This window comes from Gymnoscopelus braueri (assembly GCF_963280865.1).
Source record: "Gymnoscopelus braueri genome assembly, chromosome: 22".
Lineage (NCBI taxonomy): Eukaryota > Metazoa > Chordata > Actinopteri > Myctophiformes > Myctophidae > Gymnoscopelus > Gymnoscopelus braueri.
The window spans coordinates 34,591,955-34,619,944 of NC_137624.1; the positions used below are offsets into that span (position 1 = coordinate 34,591,955).

General features: G+C 40.6%; 1 protein-coding gene across 1 annotated transcript in view; it reads right to left on the reverse strand.

Moving 5' to 3' along the window:
* LOC308078746 (disabled homolog 2-interacting protein-like) overlaps nt 1-27,990 on the reverse strand; it is a 209,859-nt gene that overhangs the window by 36,235 nt on the left and 145,634 nt on the right. Inside the window, exon 8 of the mRNA XM_080420079.1 lies at nt 4,258-4,402. Within this exon, the coding sequence (XP_080276205.1) occupies nt 4,258-4,402 (145 nt within the window). The remainder of the gene's footprint in view (nt 1-4,257; nt 4,403-27,990) is intronic.

Here is a 27,990-nt window from a genome sequence, read left to right on the forward strand (position 1 = left end):
ATTATTTTGCATAATCGTTAGAAATAAGTTTCCATTCATCTGTATAAAACACAGCTGGGTGAAATCAACAGAAATGCCATATTTTTTCATCATTATTTCCAGGCTTATTTTGGGCACGCAATGTGTCGTGTTGTGAGCTTGTAGATTTTCACAATTTTTTAAAGTATAACATTATTAACCCATTCAATCTGGGAACATATATGTAATTTTAGATTTTAGCTATAGCCATTATTTATACTCATAACCATTTTATACTCAAACTATTTAAAAAAGCAGATATACAAGCTCATAGCACGGCACCGAGTGCCGCGCTATGAGCTTGTAGATCTGCTATTTTTGGAAAAATCATAGATTTTTTTTGATGATGATCTTTGAATATATATATATTTTTAACGCTAACATTTGTAACTCAAATCTTTGCTTCTGGGGGTCCCTGGAACAAAATATTTTGAGATGGGGGTCCGCGACCAAAATATCATTTTGGGGGTCCTTGACATGAAAAAAGTTTTGAGAACCACTGATATTATAGCAACAATACGTTTTTTAGAAAATAAATTAGGATTTAGAAGACATTTGTAGATGTGTTCCTGAATTGTATGGGTTAAGTATATGGCCTATTTTGGCCATAGCACATCATTTATTATTAGTACCGGTACCTGTCATTGTCAGTCACTAGCTCATTATGCTATAGGGTGGGATGGCTCAGGGAAGAGGACAGAGTACAGCAACTTGCAATGGGCCTGGTTTGCAAGATACTCTAGGGACCTATGTGCCCATGTACCTGTCACACTACTTCAAAAGAGTGAGAAACGCCCACGGGCATCAACACCAGAGGGAGCTCCACTTGATCTCATTCCCCCCAGATTCGGCACAAACATGGGGATGAATTAATTCTGCTGTTATGCCACCAACATGTGGAATGCCCTACCACCACCAGCCATCAAAAAGTGCAACTCCCTACCCTCCTTCAAAACCGCCATAAAAGAGCACTTTTCAAGTCTTCTAGCTTGCCTTTTTTTTTTACCCCCCACAGTTTTTCTGTAAATATACGTTTACTGCTCCTAGTAGATTAATTGAATACATACACTGTAGGACCACAATGGAAACAAGCTCACAGGACTTTTTTGTGTTATCCTTATAACAATCACTTTGAAATGCATTCACCCTTCCCCTGTTGCTAATAATGTACTGTAGGGTTCATGGACTCACATGCGCCACATTGTGGCCGATCAGCCACACTACACCTAAAAAAAAGGTGTCAAATGTGGCACCACCAAGTAGTGGTGGTGTCTCTGTGGTACCACAGAGGCACTCAGATGGTATTAGTGCCGTTACCACTGTACATTACATTTGTATTAATAGATTCCAATGTTCAATGCCAAAAACACTCATCCATAACCGCAATCATTTGTGTGACAATTAATCGTTAACTAAATCATTGGTTCTCAAAGTGGGGTCTGGGGACCCCCAGGGGGAGGTACCAGGGGGGTCCCCAGCTAAATTAATTAATATAGCGTCAAAATCATTTTAACCACTTTATCCATATTTTATACTTTGGCTATTCAAGAATAGCAGATATACAAGCTCATTGCTATTTTGGAAAAATCCCTGGCACTAAATATTTTTCAGATGGGGGGTCCGCAATCAACCGAGTGCCGCGCTACGAGCTTGTAGATCTGCTATTTTAGAAAAATCGTGAAAATGTGTGCAAATCTTTGGGAATAAAATATATTATTTTAAAGCGAACATTTTTAACTCAAATCATTGCTTCTGGGGGTCCCTGGAACAAAATATTTTGAGATGAGCCGCGGCAGCCAAATACATATCATTTTGGGGGTCCTTGACATGAAAAAGTTTGAGAACCACTGGCCTGGACAACTGAAGTTACAGTAGTTGACCTGTTTTGGAATCAGTCTAGTTTGCACTTCTACTTGTTTTTTTCTGTGACATTGTCTGAGTTTTTGGGACAAAGGTTTAGTCGTGTTGTTGTTGATATTTTTTGCATACGTATAATATTTTTTTCAGGGGGAGTATCCGTTTGCCCTTTTCTCTCCATTGTTCTAGCTCTTCTGATGCATATCTCTGCTGTAGTTTACTGACATACAACATAACAACACAACCGAAAATCACACCCTTGTGCGGATCTAGATATCAGATTTGTGTTTTTTGCGATTTCGATTTGATTTTAATTCATCATGCGGCCCCAGACACTTCAAAGTTATTCTTATAATGAAAATTAAATAAGTCAATTTCCATTTCAAAATCCTCTCATTAATGACATACTTGTATAGAGGGCCGCATCTTGCAGATGCCGGTCTGAGCATTCTGTTTAAAATGATTGGATATGGTGAATTTAACTTAAATCTGGGCTCATTGTATTTTGGCCTCCTCATTTCAGCCCTTCTGTTCATATTCTCCAAGGAAATAATCAGCACGTTGCACAGAATTACAGGCATGGATTAGCCCGTCTGTGACCCCCCCCTCCCTCCCCCCTCCCCCCGTTACAGTAGCTCCCGACACTCGCATGCGTGTTTAACATGGAGGCGCGTTGCCGAAAAGGAACTCGTCTCCGTGTTAACTTCGGCGCAGGCTGGCGAAAAAAGTATAATAGACATGGGTCTTCAACAGGTGGTCCGGGACCCCCTAGACGTATTCATGTCAACAAACCAAAAAACATAATTTTACACAACACTGATGATGATAGTGCTGTCAAACGAGTCTATGAAGCTATCTATGAAATCTATGAAAAAAAAGTTTAATCTGCAGTGTGGGGGGGGGGACCCTGCTTCATTTAGACAATTATTTAATTACTGTAAGTAATGTAGATGTTTAACAATAATTTAACTCTTGAGAGCATAAAATGAAACCAAATGCCATTTGGCATTGCCATTGACGTGTTTCATTTTACGCTGTCAAGAGTTAAAGATCTAATAAGGGTACATTTGGTTACCAGCATCATTTAGCTGGGGATCACCTGGAACCCCCTCAAGGACCACGGGTGGTCCCCGGACCACTGGCTGAGAACCACTGCTTTACATTATCGAGTCCCGGAGCTACAGCAAAGGGGAGGAGGTCACACAGACACAGCATGGACGATGTGAGTCTTAACAGTATTATATACTGTAGGTCACAAACATGTGATGCTGAGACCTTGACTGGCAGGAAACGTTACAACAGTTATCAGATGACTAATTGAAAAAAAAAAGCCCCCCGCCACACACACACACACACACACACACACACACACACACACACACACACACACACACACACACACACACACACACACACACACACACACACACACACACACACACAGCGAGGTGGGAGTGAAAACACAGGAAACAGAGAGAGAAAGGACAGGAGAAGGAAGTGGAGCTCCAATAGAAAGACCCGCAGCCAGCCAGAAGGTCACGTAAACACTTTGTTCTTATTCCAGCCTCTGGGACAGGGGAAATGTCACAAAACACACACACACACACGCACGCACGTCTGCACGCACACACACACACGCCCAACATTCCTCCATGTCTCACACACAGCTGCACACACTATACGGCCAGAAGCATGGCCAGATGAGAACAACAACAACAACAACAGATAGAAAAACTGTGAGATATCAAACAAGCACCTGTGTTTTAGAGAGAGAGATCATTTTGTTTAATTGCCAACTGGATAGGCCATTCGTCAAAGAAACATGTACCCCCCATACAATAAACATAAATGTGTAAATACACTGGCCACTGGGGGGGGTTCAATGTCACGGCCATTGGCAAGGGGAACACTAGCCATAACTTCACAGCAAGAAATACGCCCGAGTTGTATAAGAACCTGAGACTAAAACTAAAAGATATGGTGTTTTGGTATGAAAACCCACATTTTTAATGTAACCATCAAGTATCCTATATCATATTATAAACATATCTAACATTTGTAACAAACCAAACCACTTTGGTTGAGAATTCAGTTCAGTTATGATGGTTTTAATTGTAGATAGGGGCAATCATGCCATTGGAAGGCACGGCGGCTTGCCCCTGCCCCTCCTATCTCCATATTCTAGTGTAACTGTTTGTGTTTTTTTTTTTTACAAAAGTAGCAGATCTGATACTTTTGCTACATTTGAATTTGAATCCAGAAAAGTAAAAGTTTTGGACATATGAGGAGTTTTCCACCCGACAGAGACAATATATACATCTATGTCCCATACTGCCTCTACCCTTCCTCCATCCCTCCTTCCTCCTCCTGCTCTCAACTCACCCAGTGCGTCCTGCAGGTACTTCTGTCCCACCAGTTTGAGGTACTCCTCGATGGCCTTGGTGGCTAGCGTGTTCTCCCTGAAGATCAGGTGCTCGTTCTCCCCGCAGCGGTCCACCTCTGACATCATGAGGTCCGTCAGGAAGTCCTGCAGCACAAACATAATAAGAAAACAAAGACATGTTACAATTTAGGCATTGAGCATAGGGTGACCATACACAACCCCTCAAACTGGGACCCTTACCAATGCCGCGCGCCCATTCATGCACGCGCACGTGTACACGCATGATAGGTGTTGCATACAGGCAACGACTGATTGACAAACATCAGCCTCAGCGTTGAATTCAGACACGCAATACATTTGTTCGCGTTTTCCGATTGGTTAGGTGAGCATGTTTACATGACAAGAACATGATAAACGCCTATGCAACCACTGGAAACAACTATTATCATTTTTATTCTGAAGTGAATGTTGAAAACCGGGACATATTCGTGCAGTGGTCCTCAACCAGTGGTCCGGGGACCACCATTGGTCCTTGGGGAGGTACCAGGGGGTCCCCAGCTAAATCAGTTAACATAGAGTCACAATCGTTTTAACCGCTTAGCTTTGGCTATTCAAAAATAGCAGATATACAAGCTCATAGCACGGCACCGAGTGCCGTGCTATGAGCTTGTAGATCTGCTATTTTTGAAAAATCTTGAAAATGTGTGCATATCTTTATATATATATATTTTAAAGCGAACATTTTTAACCCAAATCTTTGTTTCTGGGGGGTCCCTGGCACAAAACATTTTCAGATGGGGGTCCGCGGCCAAATGTATATCAATTTAGGGGTCCTTGGCATGGAAAAGGTTGAACCTTGAAACCACTGTATTAGTGTGTTAGAGATATCCGTCGGGACTCGGGACACGCAGCCTGAAAGCGGGACGATCCCGGGCCAAACTGGGAAGTCTGGTCACCCTTATTTAGCAGACACTCTTAAGTGCGAGATCAGAGTAAGCATGAACCACGAACCCTAGTCAATGCACGCGCGTACCCGTGAAAGTGCGTCTCAACCTCACGTTATCGGTCAAAAACAACCATTCACAGTTCACACCTCTTACCAAAGCTTACAAAAGCTGCCGAGTGTCAACAGTGTGAATCAACATAGGAATGACCCCGGCTGGACGCACATATCAATGGTCCATTGTGTGACCTAAGCTAAGTACTGTCGGATGTTCTGAAGCAGTCCAAAGAGAACGTTTGGATAACAGTGGCTGATGGATTCATGAACTAAATTACAGAGGGGACGTCTGCAAGGTAAAAACTATCCATTTATGCACTCGTAAACCTAAGTGAAATGTATCGCACATTATTAAAGTAAAAATACATGTGCGTGCGCACTGCGTGGCGTGCGTGCGAGTGACGTCATTGAAATAGTCAAGGACCCCAAAATTATATGTATTTTGGCCGGGGACCAAAAATATATCTCAAAATATGTAGTTCCAGGGACCCCCAGAAGCAAAGATTTGAGTTACAAATGTTGGCTTCAAAAAAATGTATATATTCAGAGATATGCGGAAATCTTCACGATTCCTCAAAAATAGCAGATCTACAAGCTCATGGCGCGGCTACTATTTTTGAGTAGCTAATGTTTACAATAATGGTTAAAATGATTGTGACGCTATATTAACTTATTTAGCTGGGGACCCCCTCGTACCCCACCAAGGAACCCTGGGGGTCCCTGGACCCCACTTTAAGAACCCATGTATTATATCATAAAGGTGACAAGAAGGGATACAGGGAGAGAGGAGTGCTATTAGGGGTGAGGTGGAGTCTGAAGAGGCAAGTCTTCATACCATCTGGCATAAAATTGGGAGTGAATTTGCAGTTCTGTGTACAGCATCACAACACAAGTTCCCACAACTCCCACCACATATTTTCCAGACTTTTTTTTTTATAACTCCTGCAATTACTGATAACTCCTGAGGCCGTGTGGAGTTATCCATGGACAAGAGGGGAGGTTTAAAGTAGCCATCAGTAACGGGAAGGTTCTACCCAGCAAGAGCTGGGTATAGAAAATGGAATGAGATGTAAAAAATATATACATGTACTTAAAGGTATGGATAAGTGATAAGGTTAAAGCACTATATTCTGATAGTAGTCATTGATATAGACTGTTTGTTCAGTAACAGGGGTTTCCCTGTCTCTCCAGCTCTTAAATAAACAGAATAAAATCCACTTAAAAGGTGTCACATGGCGAAAATAGCCAATCTACCATCTGCGGTATTTAGATTGGCATCACCTACAGTATAATGACATATGCCCAAAACAGGGATGCCAGGTTGAATGTAGTTAACAGCAGCAGTTGGGCAAGCTAATCAGCATTCACCCTGCTGCGAGTCATATCAACCTAAACCCCCAAAGGAAGAAAGAACACATTTTTATGCTCCATTTTGTAAACCCATTACTGGTCACTATGACTAGTTCACAGTGGGATGTTCAGCCTCACTTCTCTCTCCATGTCTGTCAGGGAAATTGGTGATCCAGGGACACAATGGGCCACACACAGTTAGCTGGCAGAGCTATAGGCCTATGCGGGGGCTGTGCTATAATGGTGTCGGATGTCCACAAACGATATCCTTGCACAATAGTCGGGCTGTTCGGAATGATTTGAGGATGTAGTGGACAGACTGGACACCCATGAGGCACAGAGCTATCACAGCTCACTGGTACAACAGGGAGTTTAGCCTTCAGCCAACTCACATCTACAGTTACGACAGAAATAGACACACTGATTGGCGTGTGGCGGTAGCTGACCGGATAGTGCGTCTCCGACCTACTGCATTGGTTCTCAAAGTGGGGTCCGGGGACCCCCAGGGGTCCATGGGGGGGGGGTCCCAGGAGGTCCCCAGCAAAAGTAATTAACATAGCATCACAATCATTTTAACAACTTCATCCATTTATATGTTGTTCATCCATTTAAAAAAAAAATCAAAAATAGCAGAAATACAAGCTCTTCGTGCCGCGCTGTGAGCTTGTAAATCTGCTATTTTTGAAGATTTTTGAAAAATATAGAAGATTTTTATAATTTAGATTTCTTATTTTTTTTACACAAATCTTCTCTTCTGGTCCCTGTCACAAAACCTTTTCAGATGGGGGTCCGCGGCCAGATACATATTGATGTGGGGGTCCTTGACATGAGAAAGTTTGAGAACCACTGTCCTACTGTACATAATCTCAGCATCCCTGGTTCGACTGGAGACCTGTAACTCTACTACTACTGTCCCATCTAAATCAATACAAATATATTGTCGCTGTCTCTATCTCTTTTTTGTGTTTTTTTCGTAAATCAACGCCCTTACTTGATCATACTACAGCGTCTCACACAAGCATCGAAAGTAGCAGATCTACAAGCTCGAAACGCGGCGCGAAGTGACGCGTTTCGAACCTGCGGATCTACTACTTTTGCCATTTTTTAATTCAAATTCTGAAAAGTAAGAGTTTTGGATATAGTGAGGTTTCCACCGACAGAGACGCTATAATACAAAGAATATAGACACAATCTCAGCAAGATTTCCTCTTTTTTTACCAGTTCCGGTTTTTGTATCCCCATTCTTTTAGGCTACTCCTTTCCAATAATCACAACAAGTAAAGGGCTTGTTGTATCTAAGCTGTTGCACAGCAAGTACACAACAGGTGAAGGACTTGTTGCTGTATCTAACTTGTATCTATGCTGATCCAACCGTCTTATTTGCCTTGTTCCTTTCCAGAAGTCTCTCCTGTAAACTGATTGTCTGTCCGCCAGCCTCATGCTGTGGATTGGACACAGACCGGTGGCATCATGCAAAGTGTCTGCCAACCTGAGCGGTGGTGGCATGTCTATGTCTGCCAACCACAAGCACATTGTCCTATTTCGCAAGAAAATCCCAAAGATTTGTGATTAAGGAATGAGGATTTCAGGTCAATATAACAGCGTTTCAGCTCTACAGTTGCATTCTTTCACCAGCATTTGTTAATAGCATGTAGAAGCAGAGTCCTCTTCTTTTTGAAGAGGTTTAGGACTTTCCAAAGATCGGGATCTGCAACAGACCCAAAAACCTGGCATCGGACAGGCTCCAATACTGACCTAGATAATTATCTATATAGTAAGTACAGTATCATGGCAGTGAATTGGCGTGGGTGAGAGCTGGCCGACGTTCCAGGTCTGTGAGTAATTCATGAACCTGAGAACTGGGACACACATCATAGTTCTGTCCATATGGTGCAATACACCAATCCTCCTCACTGCATTAATTAGCTCGACATGACAGTAAATCAACTGCTACACACTCACACACACACCAACATTTACACTCACAAACACACACAAACACAAGCTGACATTCTGACCAGAACTTAATAAAAGCAACCTGTGATACAACATTGAGTACACATGCAAAAATATGCGTTAGAATTATTCCGAATGTATTACCTATGGGCTCCATCTGCAATTTGTTTTTTTATCGTGATTTTTTTTTGCAAATTCGACGCGTTGTGAGCTTGTACATCTGGTATTTTCAAATAGCTGACGTAAAGTGGCAAAACGTAATCTTTTGGGCTTGTTTTCATAGAAAAACAGGCCGCTTGTTTCTCTTGCCAAATCTGGCAACGCTGCTTGTAGGTCATCATCGCCAGTGTTTTGAATTGGATGCGAGCAGCAAACTATAGGGAACCAGTGAAGGGCAGTGCAAGTAAGTGGAGAGAGACACATTTTTTGGGAGACTGAAGACACAGGCACGCTGCAGCATACTTGATCAGTTTGTAGAGCTTTGAGAGAGCAATGCAGGCGTACTGGCAGACCGAGAAAGAAGAGAGAAGTTGCTGACTGTTAGTAGTGGAGCCTGGAGATGATGGAGGAAGGCTATCAGACTCCTTGGTGAGTAACGGTCTGTCACTCCAGATGTTGTATTATTATTACATTGCAAAACCATCTTAAGTTGAATCATCCACTCATTTGGTTCCGTCAACACACATTTCTGAGTGAATTTTCCCTCCACCAAGTCCCATGGTGCCTCGTTAGGCAGAAGGGAGCCAGCCAGGGAGAGAGGAGGAAAGTGACAGATCAAGAGAGCGAGAGAGAGAGAGAGAGAGAGAGAGAGAGAGAGAGAGAGAGAGAGAGAGGGGCAGATGACAGACAGACAAACACACAGAGCGAGAGAGAGAGATATAGAGAGAGAGACAGACAGACCGAGACAGAGAGAGACAGACAGACAGACAGACAGAGAGAGAGAGAGAGATGACAGACAGAGAGAGAGAGATGACAGACAGCGAGAGGTTAACCACTTAAAAACCCTCCAGACTTGGTAAACTGTCCTTGGCTCTGTACTTAGACCGCTTTTTTCCCATCTACACCAAATCTCTTCGTCAAAAATAGCCGATCTACAAGCTCACAACAAAGGCTTGTAGATATGCTATTTTGGATATGGATGCTGGGATTCAAGTGGTTAAGAGAGAGAGAGAGACAGAGACAGAGACAGAGAGAGACAGAGAGAGAGCGAGAGAGAGACACACACACAGAGAGAGAACAAGAGAGACAGAGAGAATGAGAGAGAGAGAGAGACATACACACACACAGAAAGAGAGAGAGAGACAGAGAGAACAAGAGAGAGGCAGAGACAGAGAGACAGACACAGAGACAGACAGACAGAGAGAGATAGAGAGAGAGAAGGGAGACAGAAAAGGCAGAGTGGCCTTCCTTTCAAGAACACAGACAGAAGGCAGACAGAAGGAGCTTGGAGCCTCTCAGTTTCTATAGCTACTGTACTGCTAGCTCCTCATCTAATCAAAGGCACACTGCAGGGAGCCAATCATACACTGATGTGCAGCAAATGAAGATTGTTTTCTTTTTTGTTAACGCACATCATGTCTCATCTGCAAACACAGACACTAATAACCCCCCCCCCACCATCCCCTCCCCTGCAAAAATGCTATACAAGAAAGAACACCACAACAGTAAGAAAGCAACACCCCACCCTCCCCTAAAATATAAAAAAAAACTCCCCCCCAGCAAAAGAAATGCAATAAAATATTTTAAAAGGTAAACTGCGCAGGATGTTCTCCCTTTGAAGTAAGCATGAAGACGGATTTATATTTTGAGTATATCAAGCTCTTTAACATTATCATAAAACAAGGCAACTTAGTAGATGAGGACAACTGGGCCATGCGTGATCGCGCGGATCGTTCCAATGGTGCCGGAGATTAGGTGGTCACAGACAGGCGGACGGACGGACAGACACACGGACGGACTGACGGACGGACAGGGGCGAAAACATTGTCTCCGGCCATGCCTTCAGCCTGGCGGAGACAATTATGTCTCCCCAGGACCCAAACTAGTGAAAATAGCAGATCTACAAGCTCACAACGCGTTGCGATGCAGCGCGTTGTGAGCTTGTAGATTGGCTATTTTCTCAATTACTCAACTAGTACTTCTCAATTTTTTTCTTTGTTTTTAAATTCATCAAATTCTTGTGAAAAATTTCATTTATTTATTTCTGGATTTTGGGGAGGGGAAAATCTTTTGAAATATATATTTATAAAAGGGGATATTTACTTGGAGTAAATATCCCCTGGGTCACAAATTAGTTTGTGACCCAGAAATGGGTCCCGACCCGCTGTTTGGGAAACAGCTCAGTAGAAGGTAAAACTGAGTTCAGTGCACCAGGGGGGCTGAAGGCGCTGAATGCATTTAACAGTAGAACGTCCCAGTTCTATTGTTTATTGTTACAAAGGTGCTTCTTGCATAGCTATCGGCAAGCTGCTTGCTTTGCCACTGATGCATATTTATAATATTGCTGAGTCTGCGTTAAGTTAACCACCACCACTCCATTTTACATCATCATCGCCTTTAAAAAAAAATCGCACGACGATAAAAGCTTCGGCTCGGGCAGGAGAGAAACGGCAATTAGGGCTGAGGCATTGACCTGACTTTAGCACAAATGCATACACAATTGTGTGTATGAATTTACATTCTCTCTCCCCCCTCTCTCTCTCTCTCTCTCTCTCTCTTTCAAAACAACCACCACACCCACAGACCTGAGGAAGTGTGACCTTTAGACGGTGTGTGGTGGTTCGCCCACCCAGTCATTAGAATAGGTCCCTTTTTTTTGGAAGGGGGGGGGAGAGAAAATGTCATCCCAATTACGATCTTTCCTCTAACCTCCACCCTTTCTATTCCCATTTCCCTCCCACCTTCCTCTCTCTCTGCTCTCGCCGCTCTCCACTCCATATGTGGGCACGTCGTCGAGGTGTGAGAGAGAGACACAGAGAGAGAGAGAGAGGAGAGAGAGAGACATTAAGCCATTGAGATCGGGAAAGCCTCTGTGTCATTTTAAGATTTCTTTGGCTATTCAAAAAATAGCAGATATACAAGCTCATAGCGCGGCACCGAGTGCCGCGCTATGAGCTTGTAGATCTGCCATTTTTTGAAAAATCATGAAAATGTGTGCAAAATATTTGAATATGTATTTTTTTCATGGGAACATTTTGAACTCAAATCTTTGCTTCTGGGAGGAGCCTGGAATTAAATATTTTGAGATGGGGGTCCACGGCCAAAATTCATATCATTTTGGGTGGTCCTTGACATGAAAAAAAGTATTCACAACATGTTTGTCAGATCGACAAGCTCAAAGCCGCGCTATGAGCTTGTATATCTGCTATTTTTTTAATAGCCAAAGTCGTCAAAAAATGACACAGATGCTTTCCCGGTCTCAATGGGTTAATGGACTAGAGTCAAGCACGCACTGTAGATGCAAGCATCTATAATAATGAGCTCTGGTGATAATAATGATGAGTCATGTAGACACACGTGTTTAGTCTAGCAGGGTCTCCCACCACCAAGGTATGTTCATCTGAATACCAGCAGCACGTGTCTGCATGTGAGTGCATGCATGCAGTCTGTTTGTGTCAACTGTAATGTTACAAGGCAGGGGTCCTAAACAGGGGGTCCTAGGACCCCTAGAGCAGTGCTTCTCAAACTTTTTCATGCCAGGGACCCCCAAATTGATATATAATTGGCCGCGGACCCCCATCTAAAAATATTTTGTTCCAGGGACCCCCAGAAGCAAAGATTTGTGTACAAATGTTCGCTTTAAAAAATACATATTCAAAGATTTGCACACATTTTCAAGATTTTTCAAAAATAGCAGATCTACAAGCTCATAGCGCGGCACTCTGTGCCGCGCTATGAGCTTGTATATCTGCTATTTTTGAATAGCCAAAGTATAAAAGGTCATAATTATTCTGATGCTATATTTACACATTTTTCTGGGGACCCCTTGGAACCCCCTCAAGTACCCCTGGGGGTCCCCGGACCCCACTTTGAGAACCAATGCCCTAGAGGTTCTCAGATATACTGCAGGGGGGGCCACCAAATCTTTGTGTGATAGTAGGGACTTTATTTCACGCGTTGTGAGCTTGTAGTTCGGCTATTTTTTGAAGAGGTTTGTACAGGGGGAAAAAAATAGCAGACCAAGTATCGAGCCAAAGGTTAAGTTTACAAAGTATCGAGGGTTTATGTCGTTACATTTAACATGAATCCAATATGTAGTGGTGGTCCCTGCTTCATCTCTCTCTCTCTCTCTCAGCTAAGGGGTCCTTGGCCTGACAAACGTTGAAGATCCCCCGTTATAAAGTATGGAGAGTCTTATGAAACTTAAGTTAGAGACTAGGGACTGTACTCACAGCAGGGTATGTGTTTGCATGAGGAATGAGTGAGATGTGCTCGTGGTACTAAACACACGCCATTTAAAAGCAAGGAGAGATGGAGGACACCTTTCACTGCTGCTATAACTACATGCTCTGCTGGCTACATAACATTGAGGGAGGCCTATTTTTATTTTTGAGAATTGTAGATTATTCAACATTTTATTAATTATTTTCAAACTTCAGACGTGGATAAGATTATGTATGACTTTGGCAGTGGTGGAAAGTACATTTACTTAAGTACAATTTTGAGGTATTTGTACTTTACTTGAGAATTTTCAATTTCCAATACTTTTACTTCTACTCCAATACATCTCAGAGGCAAATATTGTACTTTTACTCCACGACAATTATTTGAAAGCTTTAGTTACTAGTTACTTTTCAGATACAAATTATTACATTATGAAACGTACATTAACCATTTCAGCCCCATTTTATACCTAGGCTATTTGAAAATAGCAGATCTACAAGCTCACAACGCATCGCGACGCGTTGTGAGCTTGTAGATCGGCTATTTTCAAATATTTTAGTACTTTTACTTTTGGTACTTCAAGTACATTTTGATGCCAATACTTCTGTACTTTTACTCAAGTAAATTTTGAATTCTGGACTTTTACTTGTAACTGAGTATTTTTTATATTGCAGTATTGGTACTTTTACTTAAGTAAATCATTTGAGTACTTTTTCCACCACTGGACTTTGGCATTGAGTTGTGATGTTCTAATGCCGATTGTAGAGACATAATATAACTAACTCTATTCATTCACTAATTCGACGGTGCCCGGGATTCGAACTTATGACCTTATGGATCAAAGGCGAGAGCTTTACCAACTGAGCTACCCAGAGGATGGGTTCTACTCTTTGTGTTGATTGACCATATTGTGCCAATTGATTTGCCCGGCTCCATGATTGGACAATGGACATTGTTCTCCTGGTCCCCCATACGAGGTGTTTCTTTTGTTTATTCAGATTAAGGTCAGATGACTGAACAAGTCGTATCAATAAAATTGTTATGTAAGTGAACACAGTGTGCGGCACTGCTCTCTTTTTAATGGTCACTTGTCCTAACATTGATATTGATAAGCTGCACCGCTCGGCAAATGTTCAACAGAATGTAACCTTGGACGACGTCCAAAAAACAGACCAAACAGACTGCATCCCTTCAGTTGAAAAACACTAAGCACCAACAGAAGGGTTGCCAGATTTTGCGAGAGAAATAAGCAACCAGCTCTATGATAACAAGCCCAAAAGATAAGACTATATTCCGCACTTTGTACCTCTTTAAAGCGTCGCATCACGACGCGTTGTGAGCTTGTGGATCGGCTATTTCCAAACAAATCTTGAAAAAATATAGAAAAAAAACACCACGCTGTGAACTTGCAGATCTGCAATTTTTGCCAAAGAGATTTGGTTTGGTGTACACTGTACAGTAGATCGAAAAAGAACGCACCAACGTACAGTACAACTCAGGTCCATTTTACTAGAGGGTCTAAGTGGTTAAACTGAAGTGATATTGATTAAATGTAGTGGAGTAAAATGCTTTTACTCCACTACAATTATTTGAAAACTTTAGTTACTACTTGTTACTTTGTAGATTTTTATTATTTTACAATACATACATATATACATATCTATATATATATATATATATATATATATATATATATATATATACATATATACATATATATATACACATACATACATACATTTCGTCCATTTGAAAATAGCCGATCTACAAGCTCACAGTGTGTCACATCGCGACACATTGTGAGCTTGTAGATCAGCTATTTTCAAAAGATTTTTATACAATTTCTACATTTGAAAACTTGTGAAATGGGACATTCACATTAATGATTACTTTTACTTTTGTACTTTAAGTACATTTTTATACCAATACTTTTGAAGTTTTACTCAAGTAAATTTTGAATACTGACTTCTACGTGTAACAGAGTATATCTACATTGCAGTATTGATACTTTTACAAAAAAGTCAAACAATTTGAGTACTTTTTCTAACACTGCTTTTCTCCCTCTGGCGTTTCAGTGCTAATAAGGAGAAGATGAACACGTCTCCCTACTCGCTGCTGCTGCTGCCTCTGCAGCCAGATCACATCACAACATAAATAAATAAAACAGCAATGCCTGCAATGGCAGCGAGAGAGAGAGAACAGGAGGCAGTATTATGGGATGTGTGGGAGGTGAAGGAATTGAGCGGTAACCGCACAACACATCAGCCGATCACATCAAGAGTGCTGCTGAACCAGAAGAGAAGGAGCCATATCCTCCATGTTGTAACTGAGCTTATTGGCTCGCAGGATGCGATGCCGCTGTGAGCTTGTAGGTAGGCTTTTTTCATACAACGGCGTCACACAAAAAAGCATTAAAAGTAGCAGATCCACAAGCTCATCGGCTGTTTTGTAGTTTTCATTTCCTGAAAAGTAACCGTTTTGGACATAGAAGGTTTCCACCCGACAATGACGATATGTCTTATTTCTCCCTGCTATTTTTCACAGAGTAGGAATACAACTATCCATTATTTTCATAATTATTTTTTTTATCAATTACTTTTTGAATTCATTGTATAATCTTATGTTTCTTATTTTATTATATATCAACAAATTGATGCAACAAATTATCCAATTTATTCTAATTGACAACACGTCGCAAATGTCAATGGAATCAATTAGAATTGTAGATCCTTTTCTCAAATGACACTACCTTAAAATAAATTATGAATCAGGCTTGAGAAAGAAAAATAGCTTCCATTAACTATTCAGCTGATCGATGAGCCTGGTTTGCTGCCCTCAGACAGGCAAGCTGAGGAGGGAAAAACAGGAACCACTCCTCTCTTTCTTTCTCTCCATCCTTCCCTCCCTCTTTTCATGACATCATCCCCTGTTCCCTCGCTCTGGAGACCGGCTCTAGTATTACACACTTAAAACAGCCTACAGCTCTTCCTTTGAGGGTCACATGAGGTCAACACAGATGTCTGGAAATCTGAGCAGAAAAATGGGAGTTGGCAGTTTACCCGCATCCTCCCAGACCCACAGGCACACAGGATAGATCTACAAGTTCACAATGAACATGTAGATCTGCGGTTCCTCCCACACAGGCCTGCTATCCAGTAGAGTACCGTGATAGATCTACAAGCTCACAATAAACTTGTTTTGCAATTGATTGAATACTTTGTTAACCTATTAAGACCTGGAACGCATCTGTGTCATTTTAGAATTCTTTAGCTATTCAAAAATAGCAGATATACAAGCTCATAGTGCGGCACCGAGTGCCGCGCTACAAGCTTGTATATCTGCTATTTTTGAAAAATCTTGAAAACATTTTTTTTAGATTTTTTTTCAAAAAACTGTTAGGAAATAGAAAACATTTTAAAGACTCGCCTCAGGTCTTAAAGGGGTTAATCAGAAATGTAAAACAGCACGTGGCACAGTAAGACATTACGGCTGAAAGGATGACACAAAAAAACTCCTGGGGACTTGTTTCCATTGTGGTCCTATGTATTCAATTCATCAACATAAGTAAGCCTTGCCGAGCCGTGAGGCCCATAGGGCATGAGCCTATCTCCGGTTTCTGTAGCGTGAGGCATCTTGATATTCAAAGATTTTGTGCAAATGTTAAAAGATTTGCACAACTTTTCACGATTTAAAAAAAATAAATAGCAGATCTACAAGCTCATAGCGCTGCACTCGGTATATGAGCATGTATGTCTGCTATTTTTTAAAAGCCAAATTAATCTAAAATGACACAGATGCTTTCACGGATTGAATGGGTAAAGTACTTTTACGCCCTCTAGTCCGTTCATTTTTGAGTGCTCGGATCTGTTTTTCCCAAGTCATAGTTCCCATTGATCCTAGAAGCACCAATCTAGGGTTTTAACTATATTTTAATCCTAGAAGCACCAATCTAGGGTTTTAACTCTATTTTAATCCTAGAAGCACCAATCTAGGTTTTTAACTCCATTTTCTTTTTTATCTCCTTTGAGCACCTGGTTGATCTCTTTCTCTAGACACGTGCATTAGTATAACAAGCACCTATCAAACTATCTAAAGATAGAGTGACTTCAAAGACTTTGGGGAAGGTTTTGGGGGACATGCAGGTTGTTTTCTCCTGTGGTTTCACATGAAGATGTTCTTCAGACTGCAAGGTGAAACTACACAGACTCAAGGACAGGATGCCTCCCTCCCTCGCACTCACTGACTCCTCTGGGCCTCTGCTATCATGTCAACTCCCACGTCTTCCTCCCATCCTCCATTCATCTTGTTTTGTTGTTGTGTTTTCCGTACAACTTGTTTCATACATGGGTATGAAAATAATCTTAAGCACTGTGAGTAAATATCCCCTAATTTTTAGTTTCTTACATTTTGTTTTAATTATTTCAAAAGATTTTCAAAAAAATCCCCCAAAAAATCAATTATCTTTCATAAATTAAATACAAAAAACAATCTATTTTTTTTCATAAATGAAAAGAAATAAATAACTAAGAAATTCCATGAATTAGAAAAAAAAAGAATAACTTAAGAAGTAGTGAAAATAGCAGATCTACAAGCTCACGACGCGTTGTTGTGATGTGAGCTTGTAGATCGGCTATTTTCATTAGTTTGGGTCCTGGGGGGACATACAACTTCTCTTTTGGGTGTCGAGCTAAAAAGTTTGGGAACCACTAAAGAACCCCGATTGTCAAATAAAACAAAATGAATGATTCTCCCGAGCTGAAAGAGGAAATGAGGATATGACTATGCACTATGTATATCGTCGCTGTCGGGCAGAAACCTCATATCTCCATATTTCAACTTTTTATGCGTTTGCGTCACTTAACGCCCTACTTCCCCATACAAGAGTGGCAAGAAAAAGTCGTGAAAATAGCCGACAACGTGCTGCATTGCGGCGCGTCGTGAGCTTGCAGAGCAGCTATTTTCACTATTTAAGAAATAATTTGTTTCCAGTTCTTGAAAAGTAAAGTTTTTTGGACATACAAGGTTTCCGCCCAGACAGACAAGAGACGATAGATGTTACAAGCGCAGCAAAAAGTGAAAATGAGGAGAAAGAAAAAAATTATTGATGTGCCTTATATTCTCTTTCTGTCTTTTATCTCGGATTCTGCCTCCGGGGTATGGAACTATGGATCTATCCTCAATAGCATGCCAGAGCTTAGTAGTTATTTCTCTCTCTCTCTCTCTCTCTCGCTCTCTCTCTCTGTCTCTCTAGCCAAACCAATAAAATGAGCGCACTCTCTAAAACCTACTGTTATGAATGTGAGCTTCATTCAGATCATTTTAATTTGTAAACTAAGACACACGGGTGCAAAAAAAAAAGTTTTATAAACTTCTTCCACCGGAAGCACCTCGAGCCATTCTCTCAAATAAGCAGCTTTAATCTTCTAACGTGACAATATAAATACTGTGTGAGAAGAAATGTAATTGTCTTCTTGTGAGTTATTTCTGTAGATAATAGCTGGTGGTGGGCCAGTGGTTGGGGGGAGAGGGGCGGGGTTGGGGGGAGAGGGGCGGGGGTGGGGGGCGTGGACGCTTTTCTTTTCTCACCCCCGCTCAGTGTGATGATGTAAGAGCCAAAATGGCCACCGTGTGAATAATGGTTAATTAGAAGGGGGTAGGAGGATGTTTGTATTTAATTTAATTAAGAGGCAAACTGTGCAGCTAAGCCACCAGCAATTCACCAGGGAGAGGAGAGATCAGTTTATTTCCGTTTAACCACTTAAACCTATTTCGGGCATGTCATTGTAGGCGAAAATGGTCAAAAACCTAGAAGAATAGCACTTCTACAAGCTCACAACGTGTCACATGTGTTGTGAGCTTGTAGATTCGGCTATTTTTGAAATAAATAGAATTTAGAAACATTTGGGAAACCACATGAAACGTAGAATCCCTATTTTTGGGCCATGTCTCATGAGGTGAATATTCGATAGCAGATTTACAAGTAAAGAGCACAACGACACATCGCGTCACAACGCAATGTGAGCTTGTAGATCGCCTATTTTCAGCGATTTGGTGTATAGTCCCCTGGACTATACACCCCTGGGTATAGTCCCCTGGGGGACCCCTGTCAACAAAGTATAGGGTTTAAGTCAGTGGCCCTCAGGGGGTCCTTGAGGGGGTTTCAAATGAACCCTTACAGGTCTGTAACTCAGAGTTTACAAATGGAATCAAATGGACCCTTACAGGTCTGCAACTCTGAGAGCATATATAAATGGAGCCAAATGGACCCTTACAGGTCTGTAACTCAGAGTTTACAAACAAATGGACCCTTACAGGTCTGTAACTCTGAAAGGGTATAAATGGAACCAAATGGACGGTCCATTTGGTTCCATTTCTACGCTCTCAGAGTAAAGGGCCGGTCACACCGAGAACTATAACGATATACAGTGCAGTATATAGTTTTTAAAAAGTCGTTCTAAGTCAAGTGGATGGCAGAGTTCAAACCACAACTATAACTATAAGACAATGGTGAACGATAATAGTTCAGCCCTTTATGTGGGTCCTTGAAATCACTTGATGGTTTAAGTTGAAGTGGTTAAATAAGGCTGACAGTTTAAGATACAGGAACTCTAAAATGAAAACGGTGCAACAATAATAACCACACCACCTCCCTCATCAAAGCCACCCCTCATATCTTCTCCACAGTGGTGTAAAGTAACTAAATACATGTACTCAAGTACTGTACTTAAGTACAATGTTGCTGTATTTTTACTTTAATGGAGTATTTCCAATGTTCAGTACTTTTACTTCTACTCCACTACATCTCAGAGGCAAATATTGTGCTTTTTCTCCACTACAATTATTTGAAAAGTTCAGTTACTACTAGTTACTTTGTAGATTGAGATTATTATTACTACCCATACGGTAGCACTTGCTATGCATCCTGTGTATAACGCATCATGAACATACTTATAAGGCATTATAATCTGCTCATAACCCTGTATAATCATATCTATAAGAGCTCATAAATACTCATAATGCTTTATAACCATAACCATAAGACATTATAAGGCCTTTTATAATGACTTATAAGTATCAAGTGTTATAATACTTCATAATTGCTGCCAAATTGGTAATAGTTGCTATGCATCCCAAATTAATTCTCATAGTTATAATCCATTATAATCAATTCATAATGCTTTATTATCACTGTTATAATGTGTCATAACCATTATAATGCATTATTATAATGCATTATACTACGATTATAAGTTATTATAAGTGGTCATTTGTTACTTTATGATCATTTTATAAGGCTTTATTATCAAGTTTATAATGCCTTATTATCACTTATAAGGAGTTATACTGTGATTATAAGTTATTATAAAGTGAACATATATGTGACATTATGATTATTTTATAAGGTGGTATTATTACATTTTTATTGCCTTTAAATCACTGTTATAATGCATTATAATTACTGTTATAATGCATTAAACTATGATCATAAGTTATTATAAGTGGCCATTTGTTACTTTCTGATCATTTAATAATGCTGTATTATAACGTCTAAAATGCCTTATACTCACTGTCATAACGCATTTCAATCACTGTTATAATGCCTTATTATCACTTATAATGAATTATAATTGTGATTATAACGCATTATAACAGTGAAAAAATGATTCATTATAATGGATTATAACTATGAGAATACATTTTGGGTTGCATAGCTAGTGTTACCAAGTAGGTAGCAATTATGAAGTATTATAATACTTGACATTATAAGTCATTATAACATGCTGTATAATGTGTTATGATTGCATTATACGTTGTTATGAGTATTTATAAATGTAATCATCAAGTGTTATAAGCATAATACAATGTATTTACACTTGAACTTATAAGTCATTATAACAAGCTTTATAATGTGTTATGGTTATGGTTATAAAGCATTATGAGTATTTATGGGCTCTTATAAATCTGATTATACAGGGTTATGAGCAGATTATAATGCATTATAAGTATGTTCATGATGCGTTATACACATAGGATGCATAGCAAGTGCTACCAAACATACATTAACCACTTCAGCCCTATATACACATTTCGTACATTTGAAAATAGCTGATCTACAAGCTCACAAGACTTTTACTTCTACATTGAAGTATTGATACTCATACTTGAGTAAAACATTTGAGTACTTTTTCCACCACCCACTGCTTCTCCAAACCCCTCTCTCGCCACCGACCGACCGACCAACCAACCAGAGGAGCAACAAACTGCTTCCACAAAAACGAGACACCATCTTCCTCCCCCTACATAAAAGCCCGGGCAACTACAGTATACCAGATCCATAACAAAACAGAATTCCCACCATGGACAGACATTTTTAGATCATAAAAGAAAGATGTATTACTACTACTGTGTGGGCAGAATTCCAACAGCGCGGAAGAGGGCTTGTTATTATTGCTGTGTGAAGCTGCCAACGCGGCAGTTTATGTGTCCTGGCATGGTTAGTTTGGTCACAGACACGGAGGACACAGCGTGGATAAAGCTGTGAACCCTGCAGTTGGAAGTAAACATTACTTTTTTTTTTGTCATTGCTCAATGTCATGGGGCAGTGGTCTGACACTACAGTGATGAAGTAACTACTATTTACTTTGGTACTGTTACTTAACCCATTAAGCATCTGTCATTTTTAGATTTGAACCACTTTAACCATTGTCTTATATTATGGCTATTTCAAAAATAGCAGATCTACAACCTCATAGCGCGGCAGAGAGTACCGTGCTATGAGCTTGTAGATCTGCTATTTATTTAGAAAAATCATGAAAATCTGCGCAAATCTTTTAATATATATGTATATTGAGCGAACATTTGTAACTCAAATCTTTGCTTCTGGGGATCATAGAAATGTTTTCTAAATCCTAACAGTTGTTTGAAAAAACGTATGTTGCTATAATCAGTGGTTCTCAAATGTTTTCATGTCAAAGATCACCAAAAATGATATGTATTTGGCCGCGGACCCCCCCCCATCTCAAAATATGTTGTTCCATGGACCCCCAGAAGCAAAGATGTGAGTTAAAAATTATCGCTTTTAAAAATAAAAATATATATGTATATTACATATACATTCCGATACCGATATATACAGGCTTTTTTCCACCAAAACTAATGTCAGGTAACAACATCACATATCTCCTGGCGTGGGTTCATTCATAAATGCAACAAGGCTTTCCAAATGTAAACGTTCTCGGTGCAAAATAAGAGAACAAGTTCAACTTAAGTCAAATATGGCAGTGCCAATATGGAACTGCGACATTATCGGGGTCCGCTGATCAAGAAAAGGTTGTTAGCCACAGTCTGGTGTTGTGTCCAGACAGTAAACAGAAGTTGCAGCAAAAGCCAGACCACAACAATAATCAACAACAGCATAACTGTTAAATCTACCACTTATCCACAGATTACTAAAATAAAATAAATAAAACATGAAATCATGCGAAGAGAAAGGCAGGCGAGCCGGCAGCTGTTAGGGCGGCGGAAAGAACTGAAATTAAAAGATGAAACGTTTCACAAACGGAGAAGCGGGCGTGACAGCCAAACTTCCATCCCCAGCGTACAGCCTATCTTCTCTCACAGCCCAGAGAGATCATTCAACCGGAGGCTATAAATAATAATATGCAGTTTCTCATCAGTCCAGGTACATGATGTACAATACACAGACACAAGGAAATCACTAGTAATCACAAAAAGAAAATCAAAAAGCAGTAGCGTAAGACAACCAAGCACATTTACTCAAGTACTGTACTTAAGTCCTTTAACTTTACTCGAGTATGTCCATTTTTCAATACTTTATACTTTTACTCCACTACATCTCAGAGGCAAATATTGTACTTCTTACTTGAAAACGTTAGTTACTAGTTACTTTGTAGATTTAGATTATTATTACAAAACATACCTTAACCAATTAAGCCCTATCATATACTTTGTCGATTCAAATGAGCTTGTAGATCAGCTATTTTTGAACGATTGACAAATTTAGAAAACGTTTGAAAAAAAATAAAACAATAGAAGAGAAAAAAGAAACTCGAAATGGGACATGCAGCATAATGAATCCCTTTTACTTTTGGTACTTTAAGTATATATTGATGCCAGTAACTTCAGTACTTGTACCCGAGTAAAACTTTGAACTTGTATTTCTACATTGTGTGGCAGTGCTACTACTCAAGTAGAAAATCGTAATGTACTTCTTCCACCGATGATCAAAAGCCAAAAGCAGAAAGTAACATAAAGAGTGCTAAGAGTGAGTCATCTCTCTCTCTCTTTCTCTGGGTTCCAGCTGGATGCTTTAACCACGTCTTGATGTCGGATTTAAGGCTCCGGCTGGTTAGTCCACATTTAGGATGTACAGAAGACATTCGTAAGGCTAGCAGTCATTTATTATTTTTCAACAGCCGCCAGCCAGCCAGGCAGCAGCCGCCTTGTGTTGGCTCGGGCTCATTATAACATCCATGACTACAATCCATTATCCATGCCAGCTCGGTTGGCAGTGCCCACTACCAAGCATTACAATGCACTGACCGAAATAGAACACTCCGTTTACCCTGCTGCTTCATTGTGTGTGTGTGTGTGTGTGTGTGTGTGTGTGTGTGTGTGTGTGTGTGTGTGTGTGTGTGTGTGTGTGTGTGTGTGTGTGTGTGTGTGTGTGTGTGTGTGTGTGTGTGTGTGTGTGTGTGTGTGTGTGTGTGTGTGTGCGCGCGCGTGTGTATATATAAGAGAGAGAGAGAGAGACCGAGAGAGATGCTGTCGGGCAGAAACCTATAACAGTATCTCAAGATTTCATTTTCATTTTTTTCATATACTATTAATGTCAGATTATTATTATTATTATTATCATTAGCCGATCTATATGCTTAGTTGAAAGTTGTTACAACAGTCTGTGGGTTTTATAAACATTCTAATCAATGAAAAAGTATTAACAACAGGAGCTTGTGACTAAATATAATAACTAAATTTTTTTATCCATTGGAACACAGGTAATTTTTTTCCCCCTGAAAAGTAATGGTTCAAGGTTTTCATCCGACAGCGAAGATACACAATTTATCCGTTTTACGGATTGGAACCGTTTCAGATAACCGTTAGTGGTATAGAGAAAAAAAAAGGCACATTTCAAATGGTAACCCGACCCTGTCAAAGTCTGTCATTTTGTTCCTTATTTACACTCTTTGTGCCTCAGCATCATATCCAGTGCTGATTGTGTACACCTGTGTCTAGTTAGTTTCCCTGTGTGTGTGTATACACACCGCTCTGTTTCCTTGTTTGAGTGTTTGTCGGTTCGTCAGTTTTTTTGTAGCCCGTTTGTGTTGGCTACAGCAGGTACTGTATGTTTACCTGGGTACTGGTACAGAAAGAAACTTTCGTTTTCCACTCCTCAAGTTTTGTCTGCATCTTCCTGCTTTTGGTTCCAACCAGAAAACTCCTAACAAAAACCCTAGATTTCATTTCAACCTGAGCATTTTGTGACTACAGTGAGCGCTGCACATGGGGGTATTGCACGCTGCATCCGTCACCAAAATGGCTCAGGTGCCGCGGTATAACGAAGAGGTGCCGCTATTTTATTTTTTTAAACAGCCGACCTGGTTCGGCCTGGAATGGACCAGGCCGTTCGGGAGTTGTCCCACATTTCCCAGTGGCCAGCAAGTCCCTGCCAGGGACCCCCCAGAAGCAAAGATTTTATTTAAAATTGTTTAAAAAAAAATATATATATATATATTCAAAGATTTGCACAAATTTTCATGACTTTTCAAAAATAGCAGATCTACAAGCTCATAGCGAGGCACTCTGTGCCGCGCTATGAGCTTGTATATCTGAATTTTTTTAATAGCCAAAGAAATCTTAAAATGACACGAGAGATGCGTTCCTGTATGTTTACCCGAGTACTGGTACAGAAAGAAACTTTAGTTTTCCACTCCCAAAGTTTTGTCTGCATCTAACTGCTTTGGGTTCTAACTACAAAACCCTAGATTTCATTTCAACCGGAGCATTTTGTGACTAAAATGTTGCGCTGCATCTGTCACCAAATGGCTCAGGTGCTGCCACGGTATAACGAAGAGCTGCTGCTTCAAATCCCTTCATTGAGTGACAGGATCGACACAGAGAGAGGCCCTCTGACTCTCTCTCCTTACAGATAGATAGATGTCTTTATTGTTGTGTCATGCACCAAAAACATGGTGCCACCAGCCCACATGGACTTCATAGGACACGACATATACTCTATTCATTGCATAGGTGTACAATATAGAAATACTCTGTTTTTCAAACTCCATTTCATACTACATACAGAACATTCTGTCCTTTTTCCCAAGCCTTGAATCTGCTAAAAAGAAAATACCTTTCCTAAAATATAATTCAAGTCATTCATCATTTCTAAACAAAAAAGGTTAACACAAATAGATGACATTTAACAACAACAAAAAAGTGTCTTAATTCCACATATAATGAAAGTGGATTTCCTTTTAAATTTCAAGTCACGTAATAAAACTAATTCTATCCTCTTCAGGAGTACCAATGAATCTAGCTGTTACAGCAGCGATTGTAATGCAAAGGTTAAAGGGATAGTTCACCCCCAAAAGGACTTTTTTTCTATCGATTACTCACCCCATGGAGACTTGAATTCATGGAGTTTTTTTTTGTTTTTGTCACATTCCTAAGCCAATAATTTGATGACCACCAGCGGCTACAGTAGGAGACACAAAGAGTCTCCTTTGTGTCTCCTACGGGAACCGACAAAAACTACAAATATCCATGAATTCAAGTCTCCATGGGATAAGAAATCAATAGAAAAAAAGTCATTTTGGGGGTGAACTATCTCTTTAACTGCTCTCCCTCGTTCTCACAGCTAAATGCTACAGATAGTACGGCTGAAATTAGAAGTACGACTTGGTATTAATAATAGAGGCAGACGCACAGAATTAAAGAGGCAAGAAATAGAGGGTGAAGAGAGAGTGAAGCACGATTAATACTTTGTCGAACAGGACGGCGTCGCGTGCAGAAAATAGCCGATCTGCAAGCTCACCGCGCGTGGCGGAGCTTGCAGATCGGCTATTTTCGGCGCAGACTGCCACCGCGCGCCCCCGGGGGGTATAAATTGGGCATGAGACGGTGAAAGGGGATCACAGACCCAGACTTGTTGTCCTGCAGCTGCAACAGGATCCACTTGCGAGACTAAATAACAGCAGAGTGAGTGGTGCTGAGGAGACGGCAGACAGACAGACAGAGAGCAAATAACCACAAACTATTCCTGCTTGCTACAGGCTAAACATGGCGGCCAATGGCTCTGCAGGACAGCCTGTGCTTTTTTATTCTTGTTGGGTCAGGCAGTGGTTCGATTCTTAAATAGAACTTGTACTCGTTGGGAGGAGGGAGGGGGGGGGGTCACGCCCTACTCAAAACACTGTAGTCCAGTGCTTCGTGCCACGGGCCCCAAATTGATATATATTTGGCCGCGAAACCCCATCTGAAAAGGTTTTGTGCCAGGGAGGACCCCACACCCCCAGAAGAGAAGATTTGTTAAACAAAATTCTAAATGATGAAAAAGTTTCCAAAAAATGTCGATATGTTTAAAAAAATAAAATCAAGAATAGAAGATGTACAACAGTGGTTGACACTAACGGTTGCCCGACTGCCCGTGGCAAGTAAGTAAAACGTTCGGGCAAGTGGAGTTTGCTTTCAGGCTGCCCCGACGGGCAAGTGCGTTTGAGTGGGGAAGCAACTGTCTTTTGTTCGCTATAAACAGAACATTGGCATTTAAAATAAGAAAGCACAGTTGACCTAATATGCAGTTTTTTTTTAAGAATGAAGAGTTTTCACTGTTGCTACAAATATAAAATAACAAGTGTTAAAGTGTGTATACCAATTGGCTCGAGCGAGTTGCCTCGCAGAGGGGGTCTGGGCTTCAAGAACACAGAAGTCTGTCCGTCCAGAGTTTTGCTCAGGTCGGAGAACCCTCCCTCCCGAAGTGACTTTGGTTGTTCTGATAGTAGTAGTAGTAATCATATTATCCCCATACATATTGGAATGAGTTGTACGTTTGTGAGGTTATGCTTGTGTTTGCCTTGATATTACTGCTCTACTAGTTAGGGAAAAATGGGTATGCACTATGCACAGGCACGTGCTTGCACAGGCACACACACACACACACACACACACACACACACGCAGCTTTTAATCATCCCAGTAATAGCCTTTCATTGTCCTGTTTTACACCGTTAAAAAGTGCTTTACCGTAAGAGGAAAGCCAGTGAAACAATGAGAACGGCTGCTTAGCTTGACACCGGCTTTAATTAAATTACTAAAATTCCTCTTTTACAGCAGTCTAATACATCTGTTCAATTCTACAGATTCACTTAAGACTTATTGCAGCCATTCTTCTTTCAACGAGGCCTGCAGGAGAAGTGAACGGTGACACACTGAACTGTTCGGCTGAGTCAAACACATCCAACAACCGCTGAGGATGTCATTGATGACTCAATCTGCTTCACCAGAAGCACTGCTGGTACACTTACTCAAGTACTGTACTTAAAGCGGCACTATGCAACTTTTTTTTTAGGAATAAAATGACATTTTGTCCAATCTGTATGGTTAATAAAATATAATTGCTATATAAACTGCCCACAAAAAGTTCGGAAACTTAAACTTCGGTTGATTATTTCTCCCCTTTAAAAAATACCAATTGGTATTGTGTTATATCATTTTTATCGTTGATTAGTCACCTTTACAACGAGGTACAGCTTGTAAGGATCGGGCATTCGTGGAATGAGCAACACAGCTAAACGTGTGGGTATAAAACACAATACCAATTGGTATTAACTCATCCAGTGCCATTGCCAACATTTTCATAAGCCCAGAGCGCCATTGATGTGTTTTTTTTTTCGTCCAGAACCCAAGATAACGTGATCCGAAGATTTACTGCTCCATTCACTTCTTGGTTAACTTATTACTTAAAAATCCTTTATCTCGGCTCCTGTGTGCTTTTTCTTTTTTACTATGTATTTTTGGGGTG